The sequence below is a fragment of the Carassius auratus genome, chromosome 9 (genome assembly GCF_003368295.1).
Source record: "Carassius auratus strain Wakin chromosome 9, ASM336829v1, whole genome shotgun sequence".
Taxonomy (NCBI): Eukaryota; Metazoa; Chordata; class Actinopteri; order Cypriniformes; family Cyprinidae; genus Carassius; species Carassius auratus.
Genome location: NC_039251.1, coordinates 32,830,620 through 32,847,928, shown reverse-complemented (window position 1 = coordinate 32,847,928; position 17,309 = coordinate 32,830,620). Strand labels below are relative to the sequence as shown.

The 17,309-nt window shown below is 38.8% G+C and overlaps 1 protein-coding gene across 2 annotated transcripts; it reads left to right on the top strand.

Annotated features, from left to right (window-relative positions):
* The first annotated feature begins 10,370 nt into the window (after positions 1 to 10,370).
* Positions 10,371 to 12,901, top strand: LOC113109079 (serine/threonine-protein kinase pim-3-like). Of its 2 annotated transcripts, XM_026272622.1 has the most exons (7): positions 10,371 to 10,454; positions 10,810 to 11,088; positions 11,247 to 11,329; positions 11,447 to 11,494; positions 11,569 to 11,941; positions 12,064 to 12,243; positions 12,322 to 12,901. In XM_026272622.1, exons 1-7 carry the CDS (start codon positions 10,430 to 10,432, stop codon positions 12,411 to 12,413), a joined length of 1,080 nt encoding a protein of 359 aa, XP_026128407.1. In that variant the 5' UTR covers positions 10,371 to 10,429; the 3' UTR covers positions 12,414 to 12,901. The 2 variants fall into 2 exon arrangements, with proteins under 2 accessions (XP_026128407.1, XP_026128406.1); XM_026272621.1 differs by having other exon boundaries at positions 12,064 to 12,901.
* The last annotated feature ends 4,408 nt before the right edge of the window (positions 12,902 to 17,309 follow it).

Sequence of the window (17,309 nt, the reverse complement as noted above, 5' to 3'; positions counted from 1 at the left end):
TAAGTATCGCAAGTAGTCTATTTTAAAATTTACTACTCAAGTACTGAAAGTAAAAGTAGAAGTATTGTGTTATGTAGCTATTAAAGAAAGTAGTCCAAAGTTTGAACATATTGTTTTTACTATTTCAAATGTTTAACCTAAAGGTCAATCACAATTCCTTTGACTGTAACTTCTTGTAAACAAAAAACGGTTACTAGGGTTAGTTAGCCCAATTTGCAAAATTATGTCATTAATAACTTAACCTCATGTTGTTCCAAACCCGTAAGACATCTGAGGGTCATTTAGAATTTTTTACAGCATCGAAAATACATTTTGGTCCAAAAATAGCAAAAAACTACGACTTTATTCAGCATTGTCTTCTCTTCTGTGTCTGTTGTAAGACAGTTAAAAACAAAGCAGTTTGTGATATCTGGTTCGCGAACGAATCATTCGATGTAACCGGATCTTTTTGAAACAGTTCACCAAATCGAACTGAATCGTTTTAAACGGTTCGCGTCTCCAATACGCATTAATCCACAGATGAATTAAGCTGTTAACTTGTTTAATGTGTCTGACACTCCCTCTGAGTTAAAACAAACCAATATCCCGGAGTAATTCATTGACTCAAACAGTACACTGACTGAACTGATGTGAAGAGAGAACTGAAGATGAACACCGAGCCGAGCCAGATAATGACTCGTTCACGAGTCAAGAACCGTTTCTGTCAGACGCGTCCGATTCATGAACCGAGGAGCTGATGATACTGCGCATGTGTGATTTAGCGTGAAGCAAACCGACACACAGACACATAGCGTCTGAACCGAACTGATTCTCTTGGTGATTGATTCTGAACTGATTCTGTGTTAATGTTATGAGCCCAGGTGCAGTCAACGCCAATGACGCCATTGCATCGAGCGCAAAAGAATCGGTGAACTGTTTTCTTCTACTGGTTTATTGAATTGAACTGTCAGAAAGAACTAACGTTACTGGTCATCCGAGAACTGATGCAACCGGTTCTTGACTCGTGAACGAGTCATTATCTGGCTCGGCTCGGTGTTTATCTCTCTCTTCACAGCAGTTCAGTCAGCACGCGCAGTCTCGCTTGATTCGCTCAATGATGTGGCAGCTTCATCAAACCTGCCATCTACAGTTCTGGCAGTGGTTTGTAATGGAATGATTCGTAACATTTTTATAATTGTAACGAGTAACGATGCAGCACATAAAAAAAATATCGGAGTAAAAGTATTAAACTCAGCGAAAATATGTACTGAAGTAAAAGTGGAAGTAGGAGAAAAAAAGTAATACTCTAGTAAAGTACAGATACCGCCTTTTAGTACTTAAGTACAGTAGTGAAGTAGTTCTACTTCGTTACTATACATCTCTGTTCATTGCAGGAAAATAGCAAGCATTTTTTCTTCTTTGCATAATGCAGAAACCAGCTACCTTTATTATCTAAGTATACTGCAATAAAACAAAATAAACCTTCCTTTTATATCAGCATGACATGCATATGGTAAAATAAAGACTTCAATCATCATTTTTCTTCTATATTTGTATACATGATTCAGAATAATCTAGTATTTGTGAATTAATGTTTCCTAACCAACATAAAATAATTCCTATTACTGTAAATAAAATAATTAAATTTAATTCTTTAAGCAACTAGTTCCCTTCCTCTTTGTAAAATGATTTAATAGACTCTCAAGTGGATACTAGTTGCGTCCAACTCCACCCAGCCAGCCTGAAGTGACGGTCCAAGAATGGTGCGCAACTTTTACCCACCCAACACAGAATTTATTTGTTCACACATTCATTCGTCCGGACACAGATACATCCACACAACAAAACACAGCTCACCTAGAGCTCCTTAAGGGCCCACCTATTTCTGTCCTTCGAGAATTTCACTTATACTTTCTCAAAGCGGTATCCGTGGGGCTTTTCCTCGCGATTCCTTAATCTGCTTATCCGTTTATCACTGTCCTACCTGGCACAGCTATCCAATAAGAAAAGTCCACTAAAGGAGGTAGAGCTTTTTCACATTTGGCTCCCAAACTCTGGAATAGCCTTCCTGATAATGTTCGGGGTTCAGACACACTCTCTCTGTTTAAATCTATATATTAAAAACGCATCTTTCGTTTTACCAATGAGAAACCTTTTGGCACGCCCGCCACCTTTTGTTTCACCAATGAGAAACATTTTGGAATACCCCCTACCTTTGGTATGCCCATTTCTCCTACCTGCATGTAGCTTTCACATGGTTTTGACTAGGTCCTGAGCTGTGTTTAACAAGAGATTATAAATAATCATACTCTTAAAAGCTATAACCACAAATAAGTAAATATATTAAACTTGTTCTTATGAATATTCATGAGATGATCCAACATATTATAAGTTGTATTATAATGCAGTCCTTATAATGCTTTAAGAATACCCTTATAATGTATAATATGGGCTTCATAGAAAGTCTTAATACAAAAATACTTGAACAGAACAGAATGAAATGGTATTATTCCAGGGCCTGTGCAGACTTCTCAGGTTCATACCTAAAAAATAAAAAATAAAACAGTAAAGAAAGAAAAACAGAAAAGGCAATTATTTTAAAATACCACTAAAACATTCACAAAAGCATTAAAAAGCATGCATGGTTATAAGTTGTGCCAGTACAAAACTGTCACTCAAAGGTATAGTTATACTACTAAAGGTAATATGAACAAGTTAAAAGTGACACTATTCAGTTTAGAAATGTAATTTTAAAAGTAATATTATTTTATTATTTTTCATTTTGTTATATATTCAATAACACAAGTTATTGCTTCACACAGCCTACAAGTAAAATCACAGATAACACATTTTGCCAGTGGAAAATAAATGGCGTAAATATAAAAATACAATTTTAAAAGTGTTAATGTACTTAATTAGAAAGACTATACAACAATATTCAGAGAACACATATCATCTCAAAACATAAAATGGTCTTTATGGCGATGACTCTTCCCGCCTGCCTCATGATGGTCCAGCCGGTCGGCCAACAAAAAACACTTTGAGGTACTTATGAATAAATAAAATAGGATTCTTCATAAAATAAATAATCTTATATTGTTACATTATGATATAACCTTTAATGAATAAAACATGAAATACATACAATTAAATCAATTTAATTATTAGGGTTATGTAGCTACCAATAACTGCATAAAAATAAATAATATGAAAAAAATTATGTGACTATAAATATATCCTAATATAGCCCAAATGTGGCCCATCTGGGACCCACAAATAAACAATAATGGGCAGCCTAACTGGGTCCACAACTGTATCAAAGCTGGGCACACATTCAGCCCATCAAAGTCCCCACTCTGAGCCCATGCCCAGTTGACACCCACATAGCCCAGATAAATCCCATGCGGGAGAAAGACAATATCTATTAATATATTTTTTTAACCATTTCTGAGCACTTTATGGATAGGAATTATTCACAACAATATTCTACAACAACATTACGTTATATCTCAAGGTTTTAGTTGAAAACGTGTACAAATATTTATGCCGAAATCAGCGGCATCAGATCGGCCCAGTTTAGACGACATTGAGCGCCACCCCTGGTTACACTGAGCAGGTGGCCAGTGACACACACTTATCTGACTCACAGCAGTCATGGCTGGATTGTCTTGTTAGGATCAGACTAGATAAATGCTTCTGATTGTTTGTATAGGGTGAGCAGGAGTGACACAGGAAGTGCAGAGAACAGCTTCCTGATCACCTACAGAAAGAGCAGAGGATCATGGACTAATGGCCGCCACACAATGAAGGGTTTTGATCCTCTGCTCCAGTCTGTGAGGGGCTCTGTGTGGATGCTGGAGGAGTCTGAACACACAGCAGCTGAAACCTCAGCCCGACGGGCCACAGATCAATATGTGTAGTTTCTCCACAAATACAGTCGAGAGAATGGAGAAAAGTGTCAAGAAGCAGAACAGGATCAGAAAGAGTCTGGGGCAGAGTGTTAACTAGCATAATGTATTCATGGAAAAAAGTCCACTTGGTGTTAGACAGAATTTAAGTCACCAAAAAATTAAGTAGTAATTCAAGTAGTCCCCACAATGTTTACGAAACAGAAATGTTGAAATTTTACACATTCAAAAGCAATGAATATAATTAAATCAAATTGTGACAAAATGTTAAAGAATGACTTTGCTTTGGCTCATTTTAACAAAGTAACATAAACAAGCAGGAAGCTTACTCCATTAGGCCCTAGTCTCTGCTTTTTATTATTTTCATTTTTAGCTTAGTAACTTTAACTTCTGCTTTAAAAGGCTTATTTTTGTTTTAAGATTACAATGTGATTTGTGATTTTAACCCTTTTTTTGCACATAATACATGCTTACATTCACTTTATTTGTTCATAAAAAAAAATTCATAAAGAGTTTTTCATAAAGTGTACTCGACTTTTTATTATCTTTTTTAAAATGTCATTAAAAAAAAATAGCAAAACCTAACTAAACAGTTACATAAAACAGTAAACTGTTTACCCCCCGCCCCCCTCGACCGCCCGCCACACTGATGTTACTTAAAACAAATTTCCAAGGTTGGCAGGTCGGCATTTGTACTCTTTTAGGTACATTCGTGTAACTTGATTTTTCTGTGTGTATTTTTGTTTTAATTTCATATTTTAAATAGTTTTGTATATATATATATATTTTTTGTTATTATTCAGCTACCATCAGAGCTGCACAGACATTCTTCTAGATGTTGTCTATAAAGAAGGAGAAGGAGCCTTTCTCACTCTGTCACTAGTGTGCAGAAAGTTTTATGGCATCAGTTTTCAAAGAAGAGCTCACTTTACCTGGCTGGACATTATGAATATTTACAATTTTATTAACTGAACAAGTTTTTTTAAGATATTTAGAAAGTTTATTACATTACAGAGATTTTATTTATTTATTTTCTTAGGGATCGTTGACTGGAAGTCTGTCGGTCCAGATGTGAGGTGTGATGGCTGCAGATGCATCTACAAAAACACCACTGGATACTGTGGCCATGAAACGAAGGGGGTCTTCACAGCGTTCTGTTCAGACGAAGAGCTTGCTGGCTTCTGTTCTATAGACTGCTACTTCCGCATAAATGAATGAATGAATGATTGGTTTATTTATTTATTTATTTTATTTGACTTGAACTGGCAACTGAAACTAAAATCTAAATAAATGTTTTAGTGGATAAAGCTGTGTCTGTTTGCTTTGATAAAAAGGTTAAGCATTATTCTTTGATAAAGCTTTGTCTGTTTGCTAAATTGGTTAATGTCACTTGACAGAGGGTAACTAAACTCTCATGACACTTTTTTTGTTTTGTCAACTATATATTTTTCTCTATCAGGCAGAAGGCCTCCAGAATTCTTAAAAGAATTTGCAGATTTCCTCTCAGACCTTCTGGTTACAGTTGATAAGTTGCTAATCATGGGAGATTTTAATATTCACGTTGACAATTCAAATTATGCATTAGGACTTGCGTTTACTGACCTAATAAACTCTTTTGGAGTCAAGCAAAATGTCACCGAGCCCACTCATCGTTTTAATCATCGCTAGATTTAATTATATCGCATGGAATCGATCTTACTGATATAGAAATCGTACCTCAATGTGATCATATTACAGACCATGTCCTTGTATTGTGCATGCTGCGTATCACTGATATTAACTATATGTCTACACATGAACTAGACGAAATGACTGGCAACATGGGCACTATTTTCTCTAATACATTAGAAGCTGTTGCCCCCATCAAATTGAAAAAGGTTAGAGAAAAATGTACTGTGCCATGGTATAACAGTAATACTCACTCTCTCAAAAAAGAAACTCGTAGTCTTGAACGCAAATGGAGAAAAACTAACATGGAAGTTTTTAGAATTGCATTGAAAAACAGTATGTCCAGCTATAGACAGGCTCTAAAAACTGCTGGGGCAGAGCATATACACAAACTCATTGAAAATAACCAAAACAATCCAAGGATTTTATTTAACAGAGTGGAAAAATTTAACAAATTACCATATGACACCTGATTCAAATATTCCATCAACGTTTAATAGTAATGACTTTATGAATTTCTTCACTGATAAAATAGATAACATTTGAAATACAATAGCGAATGTAAAATCTACAGCCTCTAACACTTCAGTTTCATCCAACGCACCCAAAGATAAACTGCAGTGCCTACAAATATAGGACAAGAAGAGCTAAATGAACTTATCACTGTAACTAAACCAACAACATGTTTATTAGATCCTGTACCCACTAAATTAACGAAAGAGTTGTTACCTGTAGCTGAAGAACCGCTTCTCAATATCATTTACTCATCGTTATCTTTAGGTCACGTCCCAAAACCATTCAAGCTGGCGGTTATTAAGCCTCTTACTAAGAAACCAAAATTAGATCCTAGTGAACTGGCAAATTATAGGCCTATTTCAAATCTTCCATTTATGTCTAAAATTTTAGAAAAAGTTGTATCTGCTCAATTGATCTCCTTCCTGCAAAAAAAAAATATCTGTATGAAAAATTTCAGTCAGGTTTCAGCCCCCACCATAGCACCGAAACTGCACTTGTTAAAATAACAAATGACCTGCTTCTTGCGACAGATCAAGGCTGCATCTCATTGCTAGTTTTACTTGATCTTAGTGCTGCATTCAACACCATAGATCATGACATACTCATAGATCAATTACTAACCTATAGAGGTATTCAAGGGCAGGCTCTAAGATGGTTTAGATCCTACCTGTCCGATCGCTACCATTTTTTTTATTTAAATGGGGAATCATCTCATTTATCACCAGTAAAATGTGGAGTGCCACAAGGATCCGTCCTAGGTCCACTTATATTTTCAATATACACGTTGCCCCTTTGTAATATTATTAGAAAATACGGAATTAGCTTCCACTGTTATCCTGATGATACTCAGCTATATATCTCAACGAGACCAGATTCAACTTCTAAATCATCTAATATAACAGAGTGTGTTAAAAATGTAAAAGATTGGATGACCAATAATTTTATCCTATTAAATTCGGATAAGACAGAGATATTAAATATTGCAACAAAAAGACGTACACAGAATCTTGTAATTACAGTCTGCAACTAGACGGATGTACTGTTACTACCTCTACAGTCAAAAATCTGGGTGTTATATAAGAAAGCAACTTGTCTTTTGAAAATCATATTTCCCATGTTACAAAAATTGCATTCTTCCATCTTTGAAACATTGCCAAGCTATGAAACATGTTATCGGTTTCTGAAGCAGAAAAGCTAGTTCATACATTCATGACCTCTAGACTGGACTATTGTAATGCCCTTCTAGATGGTTGTCCTGCTTCTTCAATAAACAAGCTACAGGTAGTCCAAAATTCAGCAGCTAGAGTCCTTACCAGGTCAAGAAAATATGATCATATTACCCCAATTTTACAGTCTCTGCACTGGCAACCTATTCAGTTCTGTATCAGTTACAAATTATCATTACTTACCTATAAGGCCCTAAATGGTTTAGCTCCTGCGTACCTAACTAGCCTTATACCACGTTATAATTCATCATGCTCCCTAAGGTCATAAAATGCTGGACTTTCGGTAGTTCCTAGGATAGCAAAGTCCACTAAAGGAGGTAGAGCTTTTACATATTTGGCTCCCAAACTCTGGAATAGCCTTCCTGATAATGTTCGGGGTTCAGACACACTCTCTCTGTTTAAATCTATATATTAAAAACGCATCTTTCGTTTTACCAATGAGAAACCTTTTGGCACGCCCGCCACCTTTTGTTTCACCAATGAGAAACCTTTTGGAATGCCCCCTACCTTTGGCATGCCCATTTCTCCTACCTGCATGTAGCTTTCACATGGTTTTGACTAGGTCCTGAGTTTAACAAGAGATTATAAATAATCATACTCTTAAAAGCTATAACCACAAATAAGTAAATATATTAAACTTGTTCTTATGAATATTCATGAGATGATCCAACATATTATAAGTTGTATCATAATGCAGTCCTTATAATGCTTTAAGAATACCCTTATAATGTATAATATGGGCTTCATAGAAAGTGTTAATACAAAAATACTTGAACACAAAAATACTTGAACAGAACAGAATGAAATGGTATTATTCCAGGGCCTGTGCAGACTTCTCAGGTTCATACCTAAAAAATAAAAAATAAAACAGTAAAGAAAGAAAAACAGACAAGGCAATTATTTTAAAATACCACTAAAACATTCACAAAAGCATTAAAAAGCATGCATGGTTATAAGTTGTGCCAGTACAAAAATGTCACTTAAAGGTATAGTTATACTACTAAAGGTAATATGAACAAGTTAAAAGTGACACTATTCAGTTTAGAAATGTAATTTTAAAAGTAATATTATTTTATTATTTTTCATTTTGTTATATATTCAATAACACAAGTTATTGCTTCACACCAACAGCTTTATTCATGATTCATCTTTTGTTTTTCAAAGCTGAACTTTAACAACACAGAATTATGAGAATATTAACCTTATTTCATCAATGAACATAGCCTACAAGTAAAATCACAGATAACACATTTTGCCAGTGGAAAATAATGGGTGTAAATATAAAAATACAATTTTAAAAGAGTTAATGTACTTAATTAGAAAGACTATACAACAATATTCAGAGAACACATATCATCTCAAAACATAAAATGTTCTTCTTTATGGCGATGACTCTTCCCGCCTGCCTCATGATGGTCCAGCCGGTCGGCCAACAAAAAACACTTTGAGGTACTTATAAATAAATAAAATAGGATTCTTCATAAAATAAATAATCTTATATTGTTACATTATGATATAACCCTTAATGAATAAAACATGAAATACATACAATTAAATCAATTTAATTATTAGGGTTATGTAGCTACCAATAACTGCATAAAAATAAATAATAACGAAAAAATTATGTAACTATAAATATATCCTAATATAGCCCAAATGTGGCCCATCTGGGACCCACAAATAAACAATAATGGGCAGCCTAACTGGGTCCACAACTGTATCCAAGCTGGGCACACATTCAGCCCATCAAAGTCCCCACTCTGAGCCCATGCCCAGTTGACACCCACATAGCCCAGATAAATCCCATGCGGGAGAAAGACAATATCTATTAATAATTTTTTTTAACCATTTCTGAGCACTTTATGGTTGGGAATTATTCACAACAATATTCTACAACAACATTACGTTATATCTCAAGGTTTTAGTTGAAAACGTGTACAAATATTTATGCCGAAATCATAACACAACACGCGTCGCTATAGCAACTACAATTAAGGGGGTCGCACACCGGACGAGAAGCGCAGCGCCGCGTCGCGTCGCGCCACGTCTTTAAAATTCGAACACATTATTCTCTATGTGAGTACACACACCGGCGGCGCCATTCGGCGTCTGTCCGCGGCGCCCAGCTACGACTCAGAACGCTGTTCAAATTTCTGCCGCGCCACAGAGCGCCATCCGCATAGTTTTATATTAAAAAACCCAGATGTTATAAACTGAAACTGAAATTAAAGTACAGCACACTTGTTTCATTCAAATAAAACATTACAAAGTGTTTGGTTACGTTTTCAGCAGCACAGTTGCCTAGACAACAGATACAACAAAACAATAACAGACGTATTATAATAACACAGATTCTTTTCATTAATTAACGTTAAAAACTAATCTTTTATCAATTAAAATCATATATTTAAAATTAAAATAATAGATGAAGTTAAAACTCTCCCATCTTGCTGCGAAATTGAGCTCACGCATATAGAATGTGCGCGTCCAGTGTGCGATACCTCGAGTTGTCCTACATGTGGCGCGACGCGACGCGGCGCGTCTCGTCCGGTGTGCGACCGCCTTTAGATTCACTTATGCTCGCCTGACGTCGCGTGCGCAAAAGCGCGAGCGCACACATTTATCTTATACATTGAATTTTTATATACTTTTTTATATTAACTTGTGAGATTTATTAATAAAGGCATAAATCAGTATATATCAGAGATGCTATAATGAGCTCTGGTTAAACTGAATTAGAGTTTATTAATCTTTTCAATAGTTTTGTACTAACGCACGCGAATTGTAGTTGCTATAGCGACGCGTGTTATGATCTGATCGATATCTGCTGGTTGAGAGACGAGGCGACTTCAGAGACTTCTGGAGAACATTTTCTGTGCTGAGATTGTGATTTTCGATGGAGTTCAGAGAAGAGACTTTTATTTTAGGAGATCGGAGGATTTTTCTTTGAGTAGAGTTTTATTTTTGAAGGATTTCTGATTATTTCTGAGGAAAGACTTATTCTATTTTTCTATTCTTATTTCAGATTTTTATTTCTTTCTTTCTTGCTTTCTGTAATTAATTAATTGATTAATTAATTACCTTTTTGTTGATTAATTTCTTGTTTTGATTGGAGCTTGGAGGAGTTTGTCAATGGCTCATTTGGGTGAAAGACGAGGTGAGTGTTTTAATTTAGTTTGTTTATTATTGATATGTTATTATAGTACGATGTTGTTCATTGTGTTAATGAAGTGATGTGAAGAAATGTGTGCAGGTTAACTCATTTAATCACACATTTATACCAGCTCACTCATCACATGTATTTTATTCCTTGTGTATGAAAATCAGTAAAATATGTGTTTAATTCTTTGACACAATTATAACGCTGGAAAATTATAGAGCTGCTCAAATGCAATTCAAGACAATTAAAATGTAAAGTAACCTAATTGGATGTGAGCAGTACCATTGGTGGTTGATTATTAATAAATGTTGCTAATAAAGGCTGTAAGTGTTTGATGTGTGTAATATTGCAGGCTCGGGCCGCTCCAGATCCAGGAGTGCTGCTGTCTCTCAGACGGATGATCAGGAGCTTGAGAGACGTGGCTCTGGTGACGGCGCTCAGGAACCGCTGCCAAACCCAAACCAGCCGCTGAGCCAAGAGCTGCCTGGATACATCGCACCTCTGCCTTCAGAGTTGGCCGTTTCTGTGTCCACAGATCAGCCTCACAGGAAGAGGAAGTGGCAGAGCGGCAGCCAGGAGGATGAGCATCCGTCTCCTTCATACAGAAGAGCTGCCAAACGCTCCCGCAGAGGTCAGATACACTCATATTAAACACCTGATTAAAGACTCACTCAATGATTAGTCACTGAAAATGTTCTTCAGCTGAATTACAGTAACGTTCTGTAACAGGTTTAGATGCTGCAGCATGTTTTCTGTTAAAGACGTTTCTTGTGATCTTGTGTGTTGCAGAAGCGTATGTGAAGGGCCCATTGCTGGGGCGAGGAGGATTCGGCTCTGTGTATGCTGGGACCCGCAGGTCTGATGGACTGCCAGTGAGACATTTTCTTACCTCCTGCAGTTAAACAGCTTTTAGAAATGTTGATGTCAGTAAATGTCCCTCGTGGGTGATAATTAGGCAGCGTGGTTTACTGTGCTTCATCCGTCTACAGGTTGCCATCAAGTACGTCTCTAAACGAGGAACACAGAGACTGAGAGTTGTGAGTTGAGAGTGAATCTGTTGCTCTGTTTGGTCTGATTCAGCGCTGGATATAACGGAGCGTTTGTCCTGCAGGAAGGTCAGGGTCGGCTGCCGCTGGAGGTGGCGTTGATGACCCTGGTCAATTCGGCTCCTGCCTGCCCCAACGTCCTGCAGCTGCTGGAGTGGTTTGACCGTCCCAGACGCTACACCATGATCCTGGAGCGCCCGCTTCCTTGCCAAGATCTGGAGAGTTTCTGTGAGGAGAACGGACGCCTGGAGGAGAGTCTGGCCAAGAAAGTGCTGCTGCAGCTGATCACGGCGCTGAAACACTGCGAGAGCCGTGGAGTCCTGCACCGGGACGTCAAACCAGAGAACCTGCTGATCTCCACAGACTCACATGACATCAAGCTGCTGGACTTCGGCTGTGGAGATCTGCTGAAAGACTCGGCCTACAAACACTTTGCAGGTTGGTTTGATCTCCCTGCAGTGATCTGTGTTTGTTTGTGGACTTTTGATGATCGAGCGAAGGGAATCTGTTTGGACTGGGGCCTCTTCAGATGATGTTTGTGGTCTTGTTGGGTCTCTCAGGCACTCTTCAGTACGCCCCTCCTGAGTGGTTTCGGCATCACCGTTATCATGCGGGACCGGCTACGGTTTGGTCAGTGGGGGTGACGCTCTACCACGTCCTGTGCAGCTGTTTCCCCTTCAGAGGCGCATTGAGGGTCACCTCCAAAAGCAGACTGCTCTTTCCTAGAGAGCTGTCGACAGGCAAGAGACAGAAATCAGGTCCAGATCCAGGTGAAGCGTGTGGTTTTGTGTTCCTGAACACTGTGTTGTGTGTAACAGAGTGCCGTCAGCTGATTCGCTGGTGCCTCAGTGCAGCGGCATCAGATCGGCCCAGTTTAGACGACATTGAGCGCCACCCCTGGTTACACTGAGCAGGTGGCCAGTGACACACACTTATCTGACTCACAGCAGTCATGGCTGGATTGTCTTGTTAGGATCAGACTAGATAAATGCTTCTGATTGTTTGTATAGGGTGAGCAGGAGTGACACAGGAAGTGCAGAGAACAGCTTCCTGATCACCTACAGAAAGAGCAGAGGATCATGGACTAATGGCCGCCACACAATGAAGGGTTTTGATCCTCTGCTCCAGTCTGTGAGGGGCTCTGTGTGGATGCTGGAGGAGTCTGAACACACAGCAGCTGAAACCTCAGCCCGACGGGCCACAGATCAATATGTGTAGTTTCTCCACAAATACAGTCGAGAGAAGGGAGAAAAGTGTCAAGAAGCAGAACAGGATCAGAAAGAGTCTGGGGCAGAGTGTTAACTAGCATAATGTATTCATGGAAAAAAGTCCACTTGGTGTTAGACAGAATTTAAGTCACCAAAAAATTAAGTAGTAATTCAAGTAGTCCCCACAATGTTTACGGAATAGAAATGTTTAAATTTTACACATTCAAAAGCACTGAATATAATTAAATCAAATTGTGACAAAATGTTAAAGAATGACTTTGCTTTGGCTCATTTTAACAAAGTAACATAAACAAGCAGGAAGCTTACTCCATTAGGCCATAGTCTCTGCTTTTTATTATTTTCATTTTTAGCTTTGTAACTAACTTCTGCTTTAAAATTATAATATAACAGACGTGTACTGGAGTTATTCAAAAAGTGGTCTGGATTTTTTATTTTGTTTATTTAATTTTAAAAATGTCATAAAAAATAGCAAAACCTAACTAAACAGTTACATAAAACAGTAAACTGTTTACCCCCCGCCCCCCTCGACTGCCCGCCACACTGATGGTACTTAAAACAAATTTTCAAGGTTGGCAGGTCGGCATTTGTACTCTTTTAGATACATTCTTGTAACTTGATTTTTCTGTGTGTATTTTTGTTGTAATTTCATATTTTAAATAGTTTTGTATATATATTATTTTTTTTGTTATTATTCAGCTACCATCAGAGCTGCTCAGACATTCTTCTAGATGTTGTCTATAAAGAAGGAGAAGGAGGCTTTCTCACTCTGTCACTAGTGTGCAGAAAGTTTTATGGCATCAGTTTTCAAAGAAGAGCTCACTTTACCTGGCTGGACATTATGAATATTTACAATTTTATTAACTGAACAAGTTTTATAAAGATATTTAGAAAGTTTATTGCATTTATTCAGAGATTTCATTTATTTATTTTTGTAGGAATCGTTGACTGGAAGTCTGTCGGTCCAGATGTGAGGTGTGATGGCTGCAGATGCATCTATAAAAACACCACTGGATACTGTGGCCATGAAACGAAGGGGGTCTTCACAGCGTTCTGTTCAGATGAAGAGCTTGCTGGCTTCTGTTCTATAGACTGCTACTTCCGCATGAATGAATGAATGAGTGGTTTATTTATTTATTTATTTTATTTGACTTGAATTGGCAACTGAAACTAAAATCTAAATAAATGTTTTAGTGGATATAGCGGGGTCTGTTTGCTAATTTGGTTAATGTCACTTAACAGAGGGTAACTAAACTCTTATGACAATTTTTTTGTTTTCTCAACTATATATTTTTCTCTCAGGCAGAATATTGTTTTTAAAGGCAACACTTTACAATATGTTTTTTTTTACATTGATGTCTTAACTAATATTTACTATGAGCAATAAATTTGTTAAATTATTCATTAAACTTTGTAAGTATTAGTTAATAAAAAAACAGCTGTTTGTTGTTTGTTTAATTCAATTCAAGTTTATTTGTATAGCGCTTTTTACAATACGAATCGTTACAAAGCAACTTTACAGAAAATAATGTTTCTACAATATTTAGTAGTAGCTTATATGTGGTGACTGTCAGTTTGTGCACATATGACGGGATTTTTTGAAAAAATTAATACAAGACGTAGTCAGCTAGACGATGAATATTATTAACATTATTAATTAATAATTGTTATATGATGCAGTCACATATGTAGCATTAATTGTTAGTTATGTTTGTTGATTCAGGGTTAGCATCATCTGGGGTCCTCTGAGGGTCAGCATCATCTCTTCTCAGGTGTTCTGGATCCAGACTGGAGCTTGTGTAAATGTAAATCCCGTGGCAAAACATAGAAACAAAATAGAGACATCATTAGGATAGCTGCTGATCCAACAAAGTAAAATTAGTTTAACACAAGCTAATGAATAAAAATGCACATTTGATCAGATGCAACTATACTCACAATTTAAGAGATGCATTATGTGAATGCTTGGTGAAAGAGATGCGTTTTAAATCTAGATTTAAACAGAGAGAGTGTGTCTGAACCCCGAACATTATCAGTAAGGCTATTCCAGAGTTTGGGAGCCAAATGTGAAAAAGCTCTACCTCCTTTAGTGGAATTTACTATCCTAGGAACTACCGAAAGTCCAGCGTTTTGTGACCTTAGGGTGCGTGATGGGTTGTAGCGTGGTAGAAGTAGGGTGACCAGATTTCTCAGAGTGGAATACGGGACAGACACAGAACCCACAGACCCACAACACCTACTGGACACGTACAAGTATTTACACTTAATACTATTGTTAGCTATGTAAAAAAATAAATGTAGACTTACATAAAATTGCAGATCAGTGGGAACAAGATGGTGCAACAGCATCATTCACTGTTGCTGTTTTGTATTTTCCACTGGAACCAATTTTTGCCAGCGTGCGCTTGTCTTTCAAGAGTTTATCATAAAATGCGGAGCAGTCCAGTCCGAAATTAATTCGTACGAAAAGCATTGCCTTCATTGTTGTTACACTCTGTCGAGATTTTTCATCCGTCCATGATGCATTCATTAACGAGAACACACAAACTCCACAGCCAAAGATAAGACTCCAAAGTTGAGTGACTTGCTCCCCATCTCACTAAACACGTCTGTCCATCTATCAGACACAGCCACCTTGTTTTTGTTCCACTCAGTGATGTGACAAGTGACAATGTTTTTAGCACAGGCCCACTCATCAAAGAGCATGGTTTCGTCAACCGATGTGAGAGCAGGTATTCTTGAGTAGAGGTTGCTGAGGCTGTTCTGAATGTCTCTCCATTCTGGAACACTTCTCAGTAGAACCCACTCTAGTTCTTTTGTATTCTCTAGTGAGCAGCTCCAATTATCAAGGTAATCCACTGATGCTGAGTAAAAGCTTTTCACTGCACAATGAAAATCATCAGCTTTTATGTCACCAGCTTCAACAAGGGTGTCTAACTGTGTTTTGATGTCAGAGGGAATAAATGATTCCTCCAGCCTGGCCTGCAAGACATTTCTCAGATCATAAATGTGCAAAGCCACTTCTGTGGCAGATATATTGTCTTGCTCTACTGTCTCCAATGCACGATGGCAAGCTGCAGTTTGCTTAAGTGCAAATCCAAGCCAAAGTTTTGTGCAAGGCTTGCTGAATGTGTCTTTTAGAAACTTTGGGCACTTTTCTTGAGAAAGAAAGTATGCACGGAGACCATCAAAAAGGTGCAGAATTCGTTCAAGAGATGGACCAAGAGAGTTGCTACCATGCTGCAGTAATTTCTGATAGTCAAGCTGTACAAAGTCACAAAACTCCTTGAGCTCCTTTACGCGCACTGTATAGATGCTGCGGAGTTTGGTCCTTTCAGACTCCCCCATCTCTACCATGGTCAGCCATAGGTTGAGCTGCTGGACCACCAAAGTGGACATCACCTGACCCAAGGAGCGCGCAGTAACCTTCATCGACCAGAGAACAAGGTCCGTAGCATTGCACACCTCCTGCAAAACCCCTGGCTCAGCACTGCCCCTGTGCAGCTCTTTGAGCAGCTTGGTCTGTTAGACTTGAAGGGTGGCCATGGTGTGCAGGGCAGAAGCGGTCTGACCCGCAGCTTTGTAAACCTTGGCCACAGCGTGGACGACAACTTACAGGCCTTGGAGGGAAGCTTGGGACCACCACGCCATGCAGAGGAGCTCTGAGGACACAGTTGCATCGCAACAGAACACTCCACTGGGGGAATCCCAGCAAACCCCTTGGCCGCTCCGCCATAGAGTGCAGTGAATGCGGAGGAAGCACCAGAACATTTTCGGGCATTTAAAGGGGCCCTCCATGAACTGGTCACTTCCTGGTGCACTTCCGAAAAGTGGGGGGTGCTGGGTCAGCACGAGCAGCCCCCAGCAACCAATCATCCAGCCTCGAGCGGTAGGGGAATGGTGGTGGATTCCAGTCAAGCCCGATGCTCTCAGCTTCCCGGGAAAGCATGGCTGTCAGCTCGGGATCAATCTCGAGGCAACGCAGCCGAATTCTCATCTCCCGAGGACTCAAGCTCGCCTTGTGATTTGACGATCGACATAAGGTCTTCCTCTTGAGCCCCAAATGAGATGTCAGGAGCCTGAGAGGGTCAAGGAACTCATCCAGAAACTCAACCGGCTGCAGCATTTGTGAGGGCGGTGTGGCCCAAGGAGGCTGGCTCGTCGGGGAAGCCCACTCGGTAACCCTCAGATCACCCTGGAATCTGTACCTTTAAGGTAACCTTTTAAGGCTTGTTCTTAACACAGAGATGATCATGTCCCCGCAATGAAAACATTAGTCATCCACAAACGCAGTCTCAGGGTGCCAAAAGCCCAGACATGTGACACAGCTATTGTGGCCGTCACAAGGAGAGAGATATCGACTGCACCCAGAAACACACGGCCGAAATGGCATCTTTAAAAGACACAAATTCAACCCGTTACTCTTTTGTGAGAGAAAAAGCTCTTTCAGTGGCGCTGAAGCGCTCAGGGGAACGCGGGAGCAGACTGCAGGAAACCCAGATGAACCGCTGAATCGTGCCGTCACACACAGACATCCCAAGTCTCCCGGAAGATCCGGGAGTCTCCCGCATATTGAAAGC

What these genes read in the sequence shown, in the direction of transcription:
- LOC113109079 (XM_026272621.1), top strand. Translation starts at nt 10,430, where the DNA reads ATGGCTCATTTGGGTGAAAGACGAG. An exon ending in TGCCAAACGCTCCCGCAGAG is followed by an intron (nt 11,089 to 11,246) that starts GTCAGATACACT and finishes TGTGTGTTGCAG; the next exon opens with AAGCGTATGTGAAGGGCCCA. An exon ending in GGCCTACAAACACTTTGCAG is followed by an intron (nt 11,942 to 12,063) that starts GTTGGTTTGATC and finishes TGGGTCTCTCAG; the next exon opens with GCACTCTTCAGTACGCCCCT.